Source organism: Miscanthus floridulus, chromosome 1 (assembly GCF_019320115.1).
Source record: "Miscanthus floridulus cultivar M001 chromosome 1, ASM1932011v1, whole genome shotgun sequence".
Taxonomy (NCBI): domain Eukaryota; kingdom Viridiplantae; phylum Streptophyta; class Magnoliopsida; order Poales; family Poaceae; genus Miscanthus; species Miscanthus floridulus.
Window position 1 is genome coordinate 41,608,487 of NC_089580.1, and position 15,109 is coordinate 41,623,595.

At 45.1% G+C, this 15,109-nt stretch overlaps 1 protein-coding gene across 1 annotated transcript; it reads left to right on the forward strand.

Annotated features, from left to right (window-relative positions):
* Window positions 1-3,314: 3,314 nt before the first annotated feature.
* On the forward strand, window positions 3,315-8,339 carry LOC136480788 (galactokinase-like). The gene is made up of 13 exons (XM_066478241.1): window positions 3,315-3,657; window positions 3,765-3,937; window positions 4,606-4,652; window positions 4,785-4,879; window positions 4,970-5,052; window positions 5,379-5,447; window positions 5,594-5,779; window positions 6,101-6,235; window positions 6,849-6,983; window positions 7,170-7,240; window positions 7,381-7,458; window positions 7,609-7,750; window positions 8,069-8,339. Exons 1-13 carry the CDS (start codon window positions 3,474-3,476, stop codon window positions 8,177-8,179), a joined length of 1,509 nt encoding a protein of 502 aa, XP_066334338.1. The 5' UTR covers window positions 3,315-3,473; the 3' UTR covers window positions 8,180-8,339.
* The last annotated feature ends 6,770 nt before the right edge of the window (window positions 8,340-15,109 follow it).

The window sequence follows — 15,109 nt, forward strand, 5'->3', positions numbered from 1 at the left end:
TTGATCTGCCTTCCGTCGTCGGCCAGCCTTTCCCTTCTCCTCCTTGGTCTCCTTCCTCTCCCCCTCTCCCTTCCCCTCTTGGTGATATGTGAGTTCGTGTTCCTGTCAGTGTCATCCCTCCTCCGCCGCTCGCCGTCCTTGCTAACGGTCTGTCATCTTCTCTGCGGGGGTCATAGTCTTTTCCGGCACCGGGCTCCGGTTGCGCACGTAAACCCTAACCCTAACCCTAACATCTTCTTTCTTGATCTGATTCTATCATCTAATATGTTTCTTGATCTGTAGGTCGGTAGCCGATGCTTCCTCTTCTAGCTGTGGCGTAGAGCGAGCTCGGCGGCCACCCACACCGTCGAGGAACGGGGCCGGAGCGGTCACTGCCATGTCGGATGACGATGCCGTCCTACCGGGCATGGCCCCCGAGGGCGAGGACGACGACGACCTCCGAGAGGACGCAGCTGCCTTGTTCGGTGTCGATCTTGGAGCTGAATTTGCCGGTGTGTTTATAGAATTGCGGGCTGTGGGCTGGCACGGCCCGATATTTTCGCCGGGCTAGTCGGGCTGGCACGGCCCGAAAATCAGCCCGCAGGCCCGTGCTTGGGCGGAATGCTAGGCACGAGGCCCGTGCTGGCACGGCCCGCAGGCACGACGTGTCGTGCCGGCCCGAGAAGCTGCGGCCCGTGCCTGGCCCGTGCCCGGGCCGAGGCGTGCCGGGCCGGTCCGATGGCCATATATACGACGAGCTCGACGGTGTCAGGGGAGCGGGGCAGGGAGGCGTCAGCGCCGATAGGGAGCTTTTCCACGCGAGGAGAGGGCATGGGCCCACATGTCGGCGAAAAAAAAATCACAGAGGAGGCGTTAGGCGCCGCGACTTCACCACGGGAGTGAACGTGTCCGGTTTGCTCTTTTTAGATTAGATCACGCAAAAGATTTACGCGTCTTTATATTAATATATAAAAAAAATTTAATACAACATGTCTCAACGACGTCCTAACGGGTTAGAAAAGTTGTACATTAACGCTCGGACCTTCCCTAGTGTACTAAAGCTATGGTGTTACATTGGACACTGATCAACCCTAATTGTGGTGCCGGCTAGGAGGCCTATGCCTGGGTTGCCGAGCGGCAACGGCGCTGCTTGCGCGGACCCACATCGCCATCATGTGGGAACAACTCACGTAGCATCCGCATATTACCTGGGTCACCGCTGAAGATTTCTTCGTACGCCTTCAGGGTCGACGTCGACGGAGATGATATCCCGCTGGTTAGTTGCAGGTGCTTTAAGACAAGGTGCTCACCTCGCTTTGACGCCGGGATCACTGCGCCGTTATCCGCTTGCTTCTCTTGGGGAGCACGGGCGGTGTACGTCCACCGTAGGCCGTATCATCTCCGAGTAGCTCCAGGAGTGGCGACTGCCTCGCATTTGTGATTCGCTCGATGAAACGCTCGAGGCATCTGTCGTCAGAGGTCATATGAGGGGACAGAGTGCGGTTGCTGATGTCCGTGGCAGCCACGACTGTCGCGTTTTCCGTGGTGGCTGCCCCGACTAGCGTTGGGTCAGGGCGCGCCTCGACATCCATGACGCCAAGCCCCCCTCCCCCCCGGTGGTGGCCCCTGCATAGGCACTAACGGAGGCGAGTCAATCGTCCACTGGGCAGCAGGGGCGAAGCCACGTTGTGTGTACTGTGGTGCACTGGCACCATGGTGCACCAAAAAAATTATTAGTAAATTGACTAACACTCGCCATGTACTATGAGAAGAATTCATTTGTCGCTTCAGTGGTGCACCACCATAACATTGATGATAGCTTCGCCCCTGCTGGGCAGCCTCTACCGGAGAGCAGGCGACCACCCAGGATGCGTCCGCTTCCTGAGCGGCTGCCGCCGAAGTCAGCCGGGCGCTCAGTCACTGCTCCAGTTGAGCGACTCACGACGAGCGAGACGGCGAGCTCCTCCAGCAGGGTCGATCGCTCACGCACAGAAAGCTGGAAGCTTTCCTAAACTGGGTAGCTTTTTCAAGCTGACAAAAGCTTTAAAAGCCACACTTCGTGCTAAAAGGTAGAAAAGCTCTCTCAGGGGGCGTTTAGATCAAAAAAATTTTGGATTTTGGCTCACTGTAGCATTTTGTTTGTATTTGATAATTAGTGTCTAATTATAGACTAATTAGGTTCAAAAGTTTCGTCTCGCGATTTCTCGACCAACTGTGTAATTAGTTTTTTTTTTCGTCTACATTTAGTACTCTATGCATGTGCCGTAAGATTCGATATGACAGTTACTATGCAAAATTTTTTGGCAACTAAACATGGCCTCAGAATAGTCTTCCGAGCTTTTCCACGCAGCTTTTCTAGGAAGTACATTTGAAAAATTCTACGGCTCTGGAGCTCCCCAAATAGATAGCTTCAACAGGAAGTACTTTTGAAAAGAGCTATAGCTCCCCAATCAGACCTAACACTTGTGTAGAGCCTGGATTCTTGTAGGTGCTCTTCAACTTCTTTGCGCCAATTTAAATGTGTACTTCTTTAAATTAATTTATAGAAAATGTTATTCACACTTATGGCTTTAAATAAATATATTATCAAATGTGTTCCATAATTAACCTAATAATAACCGCTATCATAAATACTAGTAATCTTTTTTATATAAATTTAGTTAAATATAAAGCTATATGATTTCTCAAAAACAAGAGTTACATTCGCTACATAGGGAGTACTCCCTCCGTTTCAAATTATAATTCGTTTGACCACTCGTCTTATTCAGAATTTTGTGTAAAATATCATTTCTTTTGACGTGACTTGCTTTATTAATAAAAGTTCTTTATGACTTAAATTTGTGTATATTTGCACATTTTTTTTTGGATAAGACGAGTGGTTAAACTTTCAGTCAAAAAAGTAAAACGAACTATAATTTGGAACTAAAGTAGTACAATATAACATTATACTCCATCCTTAGAGTTGTTCTTAGTTAAATTATTTGAAATTTATAGAAATGAGCATCAATATTTATGACATCAAATTAATATAACTATATATTATGAATGTACCTTTATCATTTGGTTTCTTAAGTGTTCCTACTCTTCGCTATAAAGTTGGTCAAATTATTATTGATTTATTTTAGGACCGAAGGATAAATCATAATCACCAGTTAATTAATAGACAGACCTTATCCTGGCATCCGATCCGATCCTGATCCAAGTGCCACGCCCGCATCCGTGCCACGTGGATTCCAGAACGCACGGGCGGTGGCACTGACAGGTTGGCCCTATCCGACTAGGAGACAAGAGGCTACAGCTCATCAGCACGGGATCTCCCGACGGATACAAAGGGGTATAGCCCAGAAAGAGAGAAGGTTCTACAAGTCAATCGCAATCACGACGAGTCATCACGCCATACAACACGGACAGCGACGAGACGCCGCCGCCGCAGGCGAAGCCGGTGCGCAGCGCGAGAGTAGCGGCGAGTCGGCCGCGAGAGTGACGGCAAGGACATGGCCACCTTACCCGGCAGCGCCCCCGCCGAGGCGGCGGAGCTCGTGCCGACGCTTTCTTCGCTGGAGCCGGTCTACGGCGCGGGCGCGCAGCTCGACGAGGCGCGCCTCCGCTTCGCCCGCCTCGGGGACCGCTTCCACGCCGTCTACGGCGCCCGCCCCGCGCTCTTCGCCCGCTCCCCAGGTCCGCCCGTCCCCGTCCCTGGACTGCGCGTGCGCGTGTGTGCTTCAGAGTGGTTGAGGCTGAGACTGAGACTGGCCGCGCCGCGGGCTGGCTGGCTGTTGCTGCAGGGAGGGTGAATCTGATCGGGGAGCACATCGACTACGAGGGGTACTCGGTGCTGCCCATGGCCATCCGCCAGGACATGATCGTCGCCATCCGGAGGGCCGAAGGCGGCCAGGTGCGAGTCGCCAATGTCGACGACAAGTTCCCCCTCTGCGTCTACCCTGCCGACCCGGACAAGGTACCAATGCCCTGCTCTGCTGCCTGCTCTATCCATTTAGATAGATTGGTAATACAGTTTTTGGGCGGTGTTGATCCGATCGGGGCTTCATTTCGACGGTGATTTGGGGGAAAACATGATGCTGTCACGGGGAATTTTTAGGCGCGATTCTCCGGCCGTGCTCCAACTAATCTGCGTTCTTAATTTAATTTACTCGTGGAGGGGGGAGGTACGGCACGAGGATCTCGTCTCGTTCCTACCATTGGAGCGCGGCGGCGGTTGCATTGCTTCCGATTAATTAGCATATCGCAACAAAAGGCCCGTGACGTGGGGCAGGTCCGGTACCTTACCCGTGAACTTGATAACCTGTGGTCCTCAGGTGGGTCACGGAACTGACCTGCTTTGGACCTGAAGGTCCTTCCCTGCTACTTCAGCGCAGTGGGAGCAGTTGACTAGTAGGATAGTTTCAGCTACCCGATGGCACTAACAGTGAACTTGTAAATGCTGCTAGTAGTTTCTTGGTCGTGATGCAGCCAATGTATACCTTGTGCTAAAGAAATTCTTGTGTCAGGTATAGATTTCCAATTACTTCGTGTTGATAGTAGTACCAGCTCTGCTTGCTGCACAAAAATATGTTCGTATTTGTTTGCCTGGTCTTAACAACATTAAGTGTTTTGTTTCTGGTGTAGGAAATTGACATAAAAAATCACAAATGGGGGCACTATTTCATGTGTGGGTAAGTTACAATTTTGAATTCTTGCTGCAGAAACCTGGATATTGAAGTATTTTGTTCCCAATTATTTTTATTGTAGAAAATGAGTATATCAGTATGTGATATGCTTGTATCCACTTGATTTGCAATCTGCAGATACAAGGGAGTTTATGAGTACTGTAGATCAAAAGGGATAGATCTGGGCAAACCTGTTGCACTTGATGTTGTTGTTGATGGCACAGTTCCTCAAGGTTCAATTCAGTTCTTTAGTTGTACAAATCTTTCCTTCTGTTCAAATGACATGTTTTATAAAGGTTTGCTGCTGTTATTTCTCTTATTAGGCTCTGGATTGTCAAGCTCAGCAGCGTTTGTCTGTTCAGCAACAATTGCTATCATGGGAGTCCTTGAGAAAAACTTTCCAAAGGTATTACTTTAATGCAATTAATTTTGTAAAGCGCTAATATGTCGCACAATTGGCAAGAAACAAGTGCCTTTTTGCCTTTATGTCAAATGGACGTATAAGTGGCAGATGCAGCAGAAGTAAACACCCTGCTTGTTAATGGCTGTACAAATTGGATAGCCAAAGTTGATGGTGGTTGCTGATTATGCTGATGCATTGTTTCTGACATTGACTATATTGGTGATCAGATGAATTTTCACCCATTTATATTCTTTTTACGTGTGTTTAGCACAGCAAACTTCCAGTGGTCAATTCCTATTTATATTACTTATTATATTCAAACCATGCAGAAAGAAGTTGCTCAATTCACTTGTCTGTCTGAGCGCCACATTGGAACACAGTCTGGAGGCATGGATCAGGTAATACAATCCAGGAATTTTTTGTTGAGATTTGTAGGGTGTTTCTTATCTTTTTTGTAAGTAATGTCAGTTGCTAAAGTAAATTAAAACGCTTTGCTTAACTCAATTGATCTTGTTCCCATTTAACATTTCATTGTTTTTTGTAGGCTATATCTATCATGGCCAAACCTGGATTCGCTGAGTTGATAGATTTTAATCCAATTCATGCAACTGATGTCCAACTACCTCCAGGTGGTACATTTGTGATCGCCCATTGTTTGGCAGAGTCCAAGAAAGCAGAGACAGCTGCAACAAATTATAATAACCGTGTTGTGGAGTGTCGCTTAGCAGCGGTAAATGACAAATTAGTTTTATTATGGGCTTGCTTCTAAAGTATTTTCAATCTCATGCTCCTTTTTAGTACTGTATTGTGACAGTACACCTATTGCACCAAAACAAATGACTAATATCTTAATAATGCTCAAGTATTATCAGTTGTTTTTTTATAAAAGGAAACGAAAGAAGTAACATTGTAGCTTATGTAATTCAGATTTTAAGGAAATATCACTGTTTTATGTTGTATCTGGGCTAGAGCATGGTACTGGTTATACAGGTAGAAGGTTTCCTCGTCATTTCTGTTTGTTGAGCTAATAGCTTTCCCTTGCACTTTTCAGATTGTTCTTGCCATCAAACTAGGGATGGATACGAAAAAAGCTGTCTCCTCTGTTACAACCCTCTCCGATGTTGAGGGTCTATGCGTTTCTTTTGCTGGGAAAGAAGGTTCATCTGATCCTGCAATAGCTGTGAAGGTGCACGACTTTTAACATGACTTTAGACTATTGGCAAGAGAAATATGCTTATGACTGAAGAATTGCCCGCCCCATCTTCATTGTTTGTTCTCGAAGAGAGATTCACAGTGCTAGGTTGTTGTGTTTTTACAATTTTATTTAGTATTTGGTTCTGCCATTTCATCCAATTTATTTAATTCTTGAGAACACATACGCGGACTGTGCATAATCACATTAAGAAAGAAATAAAAGATGACACTTTACCCAAATCACAAAGGCCAAACAACCAATACTAAGCCCGTGCCTTGCTGAGCCACTGGGTGGTCTGCCAGTTTTTGGAACCTTTTAGTTCCCTTTTCTGCATCTTCTTATTCTTCCTTGAGTAGGCAGATTAATTTCAGTTTGAGTGGCCAATTTTTTTTCAACAGTCTCTTTTATAGACTTTCTTTTTTACAGTTTTGAACTTTTGATACTGTGTGATGTTACTCAGTAGGATGGTTTATCTTTTTGATGTTGGGAAAGGATAATTTGATTTTTTGATGTCTGAAAAAAGATCAATGCTGTGCAAGATGGAGTAGCAAGGATATTTTTTTAAGCCATACAGTTTTCCTCATATTGCTGTGCAATATTGCAGAAACTTTTGCATGAGGATCCATGTACAGCTGAAGAAATAGAGAAAATTACAGGTGAAAGCCTGACAGCTGTCTTCCAGAGCTCTCAAACTTCCTTGGATGTTATAAAAGCTGCAAAGCACTACAAGCTATTTCAGGTGGATCTCATGCGCTTATTATTATTTGTATTCTTGTAGCCATCCAAGTTGTGCTATTTCATGAAAACAACTGCATAGGGTCAGAGGACCTGTTTGCGAGTTTAGAACACTTTGAATAGACGCTTGCTAGTTTCTTTTAACATAGATGCTACTTGAACTGTGTGGTGATGCTTTTATTAATTTCAGCGTGCGACTCATGTCTACTCTGAAGCAAGGAGGGTTTATGCTTTCAGGGATACTGTCTCTTCAAAACTCAGGTGGGTTCACTATTTGTAATCTGCTTCTTCCCTAGGTTGTGTGTATCTTCACAGTACTTTGAAAATTGATCCTAAAAAAATGTGTTTTGTCATATGATACAGTCATTCTTCTGCTGACACATACTGTTGTCTCCGTGCAGTGAGGAAGATAAGCTTAAGAAACTTGGTGATCTTATGAATGAAAGCCATTACAGCTGCAGCGTGCTATACGAGTGCAGGTATCTTTGCAGTATACTGATGGTAACAGTTCAAATTCGTTGTGGTGATTTTTCTGCCACAGGCTGTTTATGTTAACTATCATCACAAGGCACTTGGCGTTGCTTTGCGAAACTTATGAACATACTGACATATTTCCCTATATATACCAGTTGCCCTGAGCTGGAGGAGCTTGTGAAAGTCTGTAGAGATAATGGAGCACTAGGAGCACGTCTCACAGGAGCTGGGTGGGGTGGCTGCGCGGTTGCTCTGGTCAAGGAGCCCATCGTCCCTCAGTTTATTCTGAATCTAAAGGCAAGTTGAATGTCTCATCTCTCATATTCTGACTGCTGCATCCAAAACTCTTGGTAGTAAGTGAGCTTGTGACATTAGAAAGTTACAGACATATAAATTGTCCATAGTCTGGTCTGTTGTACCCCGATTTGTATGCGTAATCCTTGCCTAAAAACCGCCGCAAGGATCGCATGGCATGATGCGTCTGAGCTTACTTAGGGTGGCTGTCACTATCCTGTTTATAACTGCATAGTGTGATGGTGCATGCAGACACACAGATTCTTCCATGGCTTGGCTTTGGCTCTGAAGTCTGACAGCACTGATTTCTAATTTACACAGGAAATGTACTACAAATCAAGGATCGAGAGGGGAGTAATCCAGCAGGGCGATCTGGGCCTGTACGTGTTCGCATCGAAGCCGTCGAGCGGCGCGGCCATACTGACGTTGTAGGCAGGCAGAGGCAGCCGCCATTCTTTCACGAGCCCGCTGTAAATTCGTAGGTTCCGTACCACTTGGCCCTGTAAAAACATGGAATAAGTTGCCTGCATCTCGATGAACTGTTGTAAAACATGCAGTATTAAATTATCTCAGGCAACACACGCATTAGGAATTGCTTGCTTGAGTAGTAGTATTTTGCACTGTTGCTCCAGATTTGAGACACGCGACACGAGTTCGTGGATGGCTGCCATGGATGAAGTTAAAGAAAAGAGGAGAAATCCGAATCTATGTACACGGATGCTACTTGGACTTGATATCCGTGCATAGATAGTACGGAGTGCTCCCTCTGGCCCGTATTCCAATTTACATGGCGCAACGTTGACATGGGTCTCAAGCAGCTGAGACCTTTGCATGCATGCGAAATCGTTGGCCAGGGGAGGGAGGCGGGCGCAGGTGAGCTAGGAGTCGTTGGGTACTTGAGGTAAGGTAAACTCCCAGGGCGAGCGCAGCGCACGATGCTGCTTTAAATCCTCTTCCTTGTTATTCTCATTTTTGTTGGTTCGCCGACCCGAGGAAGTACACAACAGTTGAGTGGGGCTTCTAAGAATTCGAATTTGGTGCAGTTGTACTATGACACGGCGACGAGCACCACAGCCTGCTTGAACTTAAGTCCGACTTATTAGTTATGGTACAATGTTTATCTCTTATAACATGAGAGCATCAGTCGACTGACATATCAGTCGAAAAAAAAAAAAAGCCAAACAGCTCCACGTCGACGGTGAGGCGGTGAACGATCGCCCAGCCCATGCCTGCTGCATGTGCGATGGACACTGGCCCTGCGCCGCTGGTTCCGCGTTTACATTTGGCCAGTCGCCCGCCCAGCTGCCCAGGCCATGTCTCTCCATCAAGTCCTTCATCTTTTCCGAGGTGCTACAAGTCTACAACTCCGTTGACCATTTCACACATCATTGTCCGATGCTTTGGACCATCTAAGGTCACGTTTAGATGACGAAATTTTTTGGCTTTGGCTACTGTAGCATGTTTGTTTGTACTTGACAATTAGTGTCTAATTATGGACTAATTAGGTTTGAAAGTTTCGTCTCGTGATTTCTCACTGAACTGTGCAATTAGTTTTTTTCGTTTACATCTAGTACTCCATGCATGTGCCGTAAGATTCGATATGACACTTTGGGGTAAAAATTTTTAGAACTAAACGGGCCCTAAGCACACCCGAGTCGTACACCCCTAAAACCTTAGGCTTGGCTGTACTCCCTCCGTTTTTTTTAAGTGTCGTATTTGGTTAGGCTACACAGACCAAGGAGAACGCTTCGTACTCAGCGGCTCATTGGCTGCATGCAGGTTTTAATTGCAGCCAGGAAGCGGCCGGACTCCAGGAACGAAGCGAACCGGGGTGGATCAAGATAAACACGGATGCTGCGTTTTTTACGGAGAGCAAACAAGGGGCTACCTCATGTATAATCAGGGCAAGTATAATAGCAGGCTATAAGCCGACTAAATACTGAGGTAGAGGAGAGAGGGGAGAAGAGAGAAGAGAAGCGGGCTATAAGCTTACAGCCGGCTTAGGCACAAGAACCAAGAAAGTCTGTGAGAGAGACAAGTAGGACATGTATTAACTGTAAAGAGCTAATTACTATATGAGTGGGCTGAGAGAAGACTGCAAGAAACCTTACAGCCAGCAAGCCGGCTGTATTATTAGCCTTGCTCTCAGATATGAGCGGTGCTCTTTTCTAACAGCCTGCAGAGATGGCCTGAAGCTAGCTGGGCGCCTTGGCTTCCAGCGAGTAAATTTGGAGACCGATCGACTGTCTTCAATTTGTGCAGCTCTGGAGGAAGAGGGAGTCGCAACGATCACTCATTGATGCTATTTTGAAGGAGATTGTCTTGCCTTTCAGGAGGTTTCCTTTTCTTATGTTAATAGATCATGTACTAAAGTAGCACATGTTTTAGCTAAACAAGTTTCGGAGACGTGGCATGTAACTCCGACGTGCGTGTACGACTTGATCATGTTTGAGGCTTCGGCCAGCTGATAATGGAAGGCAAGAAAGTCACACAAAAAAATACGACACTTATTTCCGACATTTTTCCAAAACCAAATACGGCACTTATAAAAAAACGGAGTAGCTACTCCTAGGACTATTTAAACTCCTCCTTTCCTTCTAAACTAATTCAACTTTTAGAATTGTCCTACATCAAACTATTTTATATTTGATCAAATTTTATAGCAAAAGAGCACGGTATTTATGACACCAAATTAATATAACTAGATATATAAAATACTTATTTGGTATCATAGATGTTACTATATTTTCATGTAGAGTTACTTATAAACGTAAGATAGTCTGACTTATGATATTTTTAAGATTTTCTTTTTCTACGTAGGGAGTACCAGCACAATAAAGTTGTACCATTAATACTTTGGCTTAGCTCTATCTACTCATAGTTTTGGACTACTTAAACGACTCCCGTTGTCTCAAATTAAATCGATTTCTAGAATTATTCTAGATTATGAAACTATTTTAAACTTGACCAAATTTTCTATAAAAAGAGCACCGACATTTATAACACTATTTAATATAACTAGATATATCATGAAATATATTTTTATAATATACTTATTTGATATCATAGATGTTATGATCCTTTCATAAAGTTGCTCAAATCTAAGATATTGTGGCTTAGGATGATTCTAAGAGTTTTTTTTGGGTACAATGGGGTGCCTAGAGTTGTACGACCACTAACATCTAGGCTTTGCTCTAGCTACTACTAGCTTTAGACCATGTAAACTACGGGTAGTGTTCTACCACTAACACCTTTGCTTGGCTCAGGCTACTCTTGACATAACGTACTCCCTTCATTCAGAAATAAGTCAAATGACAAGTGTATTTTAACAACAACAAAAAAGTCATATATGATAGATTTTGATTCTTAATTTCTTTAACAATGCATTATCAATTGCTAATATCATCTACGTTAGAGGCATTATCTATGAATGTAAACCTACTGGTGCATGTTACGTATAAGTTTTAAACTTGCCTATAATTTGACTAATCGTCTATCAGACTTTGCAAAACTTTGACCTTTAATTTCTCTAGTCAAAATATACTTATTATTTCTGTACCATAATAACCAGGTTGGATTTCTCTTTTCCCGGCAGGAGCTCCGAAGAAAACGCGAGGCGCACCGCCGCCTCACCGCTCACCCGCACGCGTCCGTGGCACGCGCCTCTCAAAATCTCGTCGTCGTCCTCGTCGCAATTTATGAAGCGCTACCGTGCAACCCCTGCGCGCGTACGAGACTAGCGTGCACGCCCACACGCGCGCGCGTGTTCAGACACCCTCACCATATGCGCGCGCCTCAGGTGGTTCCACGACCTCTCTAACTGTCCGCGAACTCATTCTTCCTCTCATTAATTAATGAATTATTAATCAATTATTACGACTTTTTATATGTATATATGAGTATATTTATTATATACTATAATGGAAATACGTATGTGCGATAGAGCTAATTTTGCGCCAGGTATTTGGATGTTTGCATGTGACATGATCCCAATAATTGTGAGTATGGCCAAATTTCCCTCGGCATGTAGTCTGTCCTTTTCCTTTCTTTCTTTGGAAACACTTCTTATAGGGAGTCTCACAGTTCGGATGGACCCCGTACTCGCCCATGCCGCCCCCCTCGCCCGCGTTGCCCCGGCTCGCGCCCCCGCCGACCGCCCGCGCTAGGCGCTCGCTCGCTCCCGAACTCGCGCCTCCCGTCGCGGTCGTGCTCTATCCGCCTGCCCATGCCCCTACCGAGGTCGGTGCCGCTGACGAACTCCACACCGGCAACCTCAGCACCAGTGTCGAGCTCCACATCGACAAGTCTCCATTTGTCCAAGCATCAAGCAGATGCTACGCTGAAAACGTATGTTACAATAGTATGTTTCAAGAGTTTCAAATGTTTTCAAGGTATGTTTCAAGTGTTGTATATCGATGTTGCAAAAGTAAATTGTGATGTTACACATGTTGTAATGGCCATACACGTATGTTTCAAGTGTATGTTCCAAATGTTTCATCTGTTCTAGACGAATGTTGCAAGTGTTTTGTCTGCATGTTGCAAAAGTAGATCTAGATGTTGCATATACATGCATGTTGCAATAATATGTTTCAAGTGTTTTCAGGTGTTTCATACATATGTTTGTAAGTGTTTTATCTGTATGTTGCATATATTTGTAATGGTTTTTAAATGTTTTTGTCATTTTCACAAGTGTTTCAGACGTTTGTTTCAAGTGCTTCATCTGTCTTTTTTTATATGTTGCATCTGGATGTTTTAAAAGTAGATCGAGTGTTGCATATTAGATACGCGTGGAAAGCGGCCGGCACCGTGGGACCACTATTGGTGCGCTTCCTCGTGAGCCCGACGCGCTAGGCGCTCGTGGGCTCCCTGTGCCGGCAGCGTAGCAAGTCCGTTCTTTCATTCTATCTTTTTGAACGAGGGGAATTCCATTAGATCGGCGGATCCGAATCCGATCATATTCATCAATAGCTTGCATCTGCATGCATATTATATACAATAGAAGCGAATACTATACTCCTGTCCAACACATAAAAAAACACATCATGTAGTGATATGAGACTCAAATACTATACTCATCCTGTCCAACAGGATTTTTTTTAATTTTAACCCTTTTTGAATATAATTTTAAATCTAACACTGTCATTTTTTTTAAAACTAACACTTTTGGCCGCGCCTATTGCCCTGGCACGGCCAAATGCCTGTGCCGCGCCATGCATGGTGGCGTGGCACATGGCTGACGTGGCGCGGGCCGGCCGGGGGGGCCGCTGACATGGCGGGTCCTACCACGCTACCAACCATGGCGCGGCAGTGCCGCGCCCTAATCTATGGCACGGCCGGAGCAGATATATACCCCGCGCGCGAGCCCGGCCACCCCCACGCACGCCTGCCGTGCTGAAAGCTCTAGTTTGGTTTTGGTTAATTGATGAAACCCTAAGTGCTAACCTAGTTTATCAAGATAATTATGAGATAGGTAGCACTACTCCAAGTGATGAAGCAATGTTGATGGCATGGTGATGGTCAAATGCTTAAACTTGGAAAATAAGAAAGAGAAAAACAAAAGGCCCAAGGGAAAGGTATAAAATGTAGGAGTCATTTTGTTTTAGTGATCAAGACACTTAGTGAGTGTGATCATATTTAGGATAGATAGCCGTACTATTAAGATGAGTGAAACTCGTATCGGAATGCGGTTATCAAAGTGCCACTAGATACTCTAATTCATTGCATATGCATTTAGGATCTATTGAAGTACTAACACCCTTGAAAATGTTTATGAAAATATGCTAACACATGTACACAAGGTGATTCACTTGGTGATTAGTACATTTGAGTAAGGGTGAAGAAGACAGAGGTGAAGCCAGCGTCGGTCAAGTGACCGGACGCTGGATCCGAATGCATCGGACACTGACTGCCTACGTCCGGTCACGCTGACCTGGCGGTACAGTAGCTAGGGTATACCACCGGACGCTGAGCTGTGTCCGGTTGAGGTGGACCGGATGCGTCCGGTCAAAGAAAAATGGATTTCGACCCTTACTGTACTCAACCGGACGCTGAGGCTCCAACGTCCGGTCAGTAATACCAGAGCGTCCGGTCGGCATGTAGCCGTTGAGATCTGACGGTTCTGTTTTAACTCAAAGTGACACGTGGCAAAGGTCAGTGGACCGGACGCTGAGTCCAGGGTCCGATCAGTATGACCGGAGCATCCGGTCAGAGCGTGTTTTGCCCAGTGAAGGGGTATAACGGCTCTATTCCATGGGGACTTCTATTTAAGCCTCATGACCGGTTGTAGCTCCAACTCTTGCACATTTTCATTGACATAGCAACCTTATGAGCTTAGCCAAAGTCCTCCCACTTATCTCCATCATTGATTCATCATCTTTGTGAGATTGGGAGAGAATCGAAGTGCATTGCTTGAGTGATTGCATCTAGAGGCACTTGGTATTCGTGTTGCGCTGTGGATTTCGCTTGTTACTCTTGGTGGTTGCCACCACCTAGACAGCTCGATGCAGCGGTGGAGGATCGGCACGAGTTGGTGATTGTTCGTGGCTGTCTCCGGTGATTGTGAGAGGAGTTGTACCTTCCTTGGCGGAGCGCCAAAAGGTAACTCTAGTGAATTGCTTGTGTCATTGAGTTACCTCACTTGTGGGTCGATTCTTGCGGTATCCTATCGTGTGGACGAGGTTTGTGAAACACCTCTTAGCCGTCGAACCACCAAGTGTTGGTCGACACAACGGGGACGTAGCGTATTGGTAAGCACGTGAACCTTGGGAGAAAATCGATTGTCTCTTGTCTTTGGCATTCTCCCGGTGATTGGCTATATATTCATCTTGTGATTGGTTCATCCCCTACATGTCTGTATAATCACCCTACTCACTTATTTACATTCTTGTAAACTAGCTGATATAAGCTCTTTAGTGTAATTAGAATTGAGAGCTTGCTTTATTATTTACATTCATCTAGTTGAGCTCTTTAGAGTAGCAAGATTGAGAGCTCTTAGTGAGTAATTACATAGCAAGTTTGTGTGCCTAAGTAATCATTGCAACTAGAATTGTTGGATAGGTGGCTTGTAACCCTTGTAGAGCTAGAACAAGTTTGCATTACGTTATTTGTCATACTAATCAAATTGCTCTAGTTGATTTGTAGATTTTTAAATAGGCTATTCACCCCCCTCTAGCCATATTAGGACCTTTCAAGTGGTATCGGAGCCGTTGTCACCATTTGATTGAAGGCTTAACAACCTCGGTGTCAAATTATGGCTCAAGTTGTGTTCAACCATGTGGGGGGCAAACCACCGTTCTTTGATGGCACATGCTATGATTATTGGAAGAGAAAGATGAGGATGTATCTTGGTTTAATCAATGATCA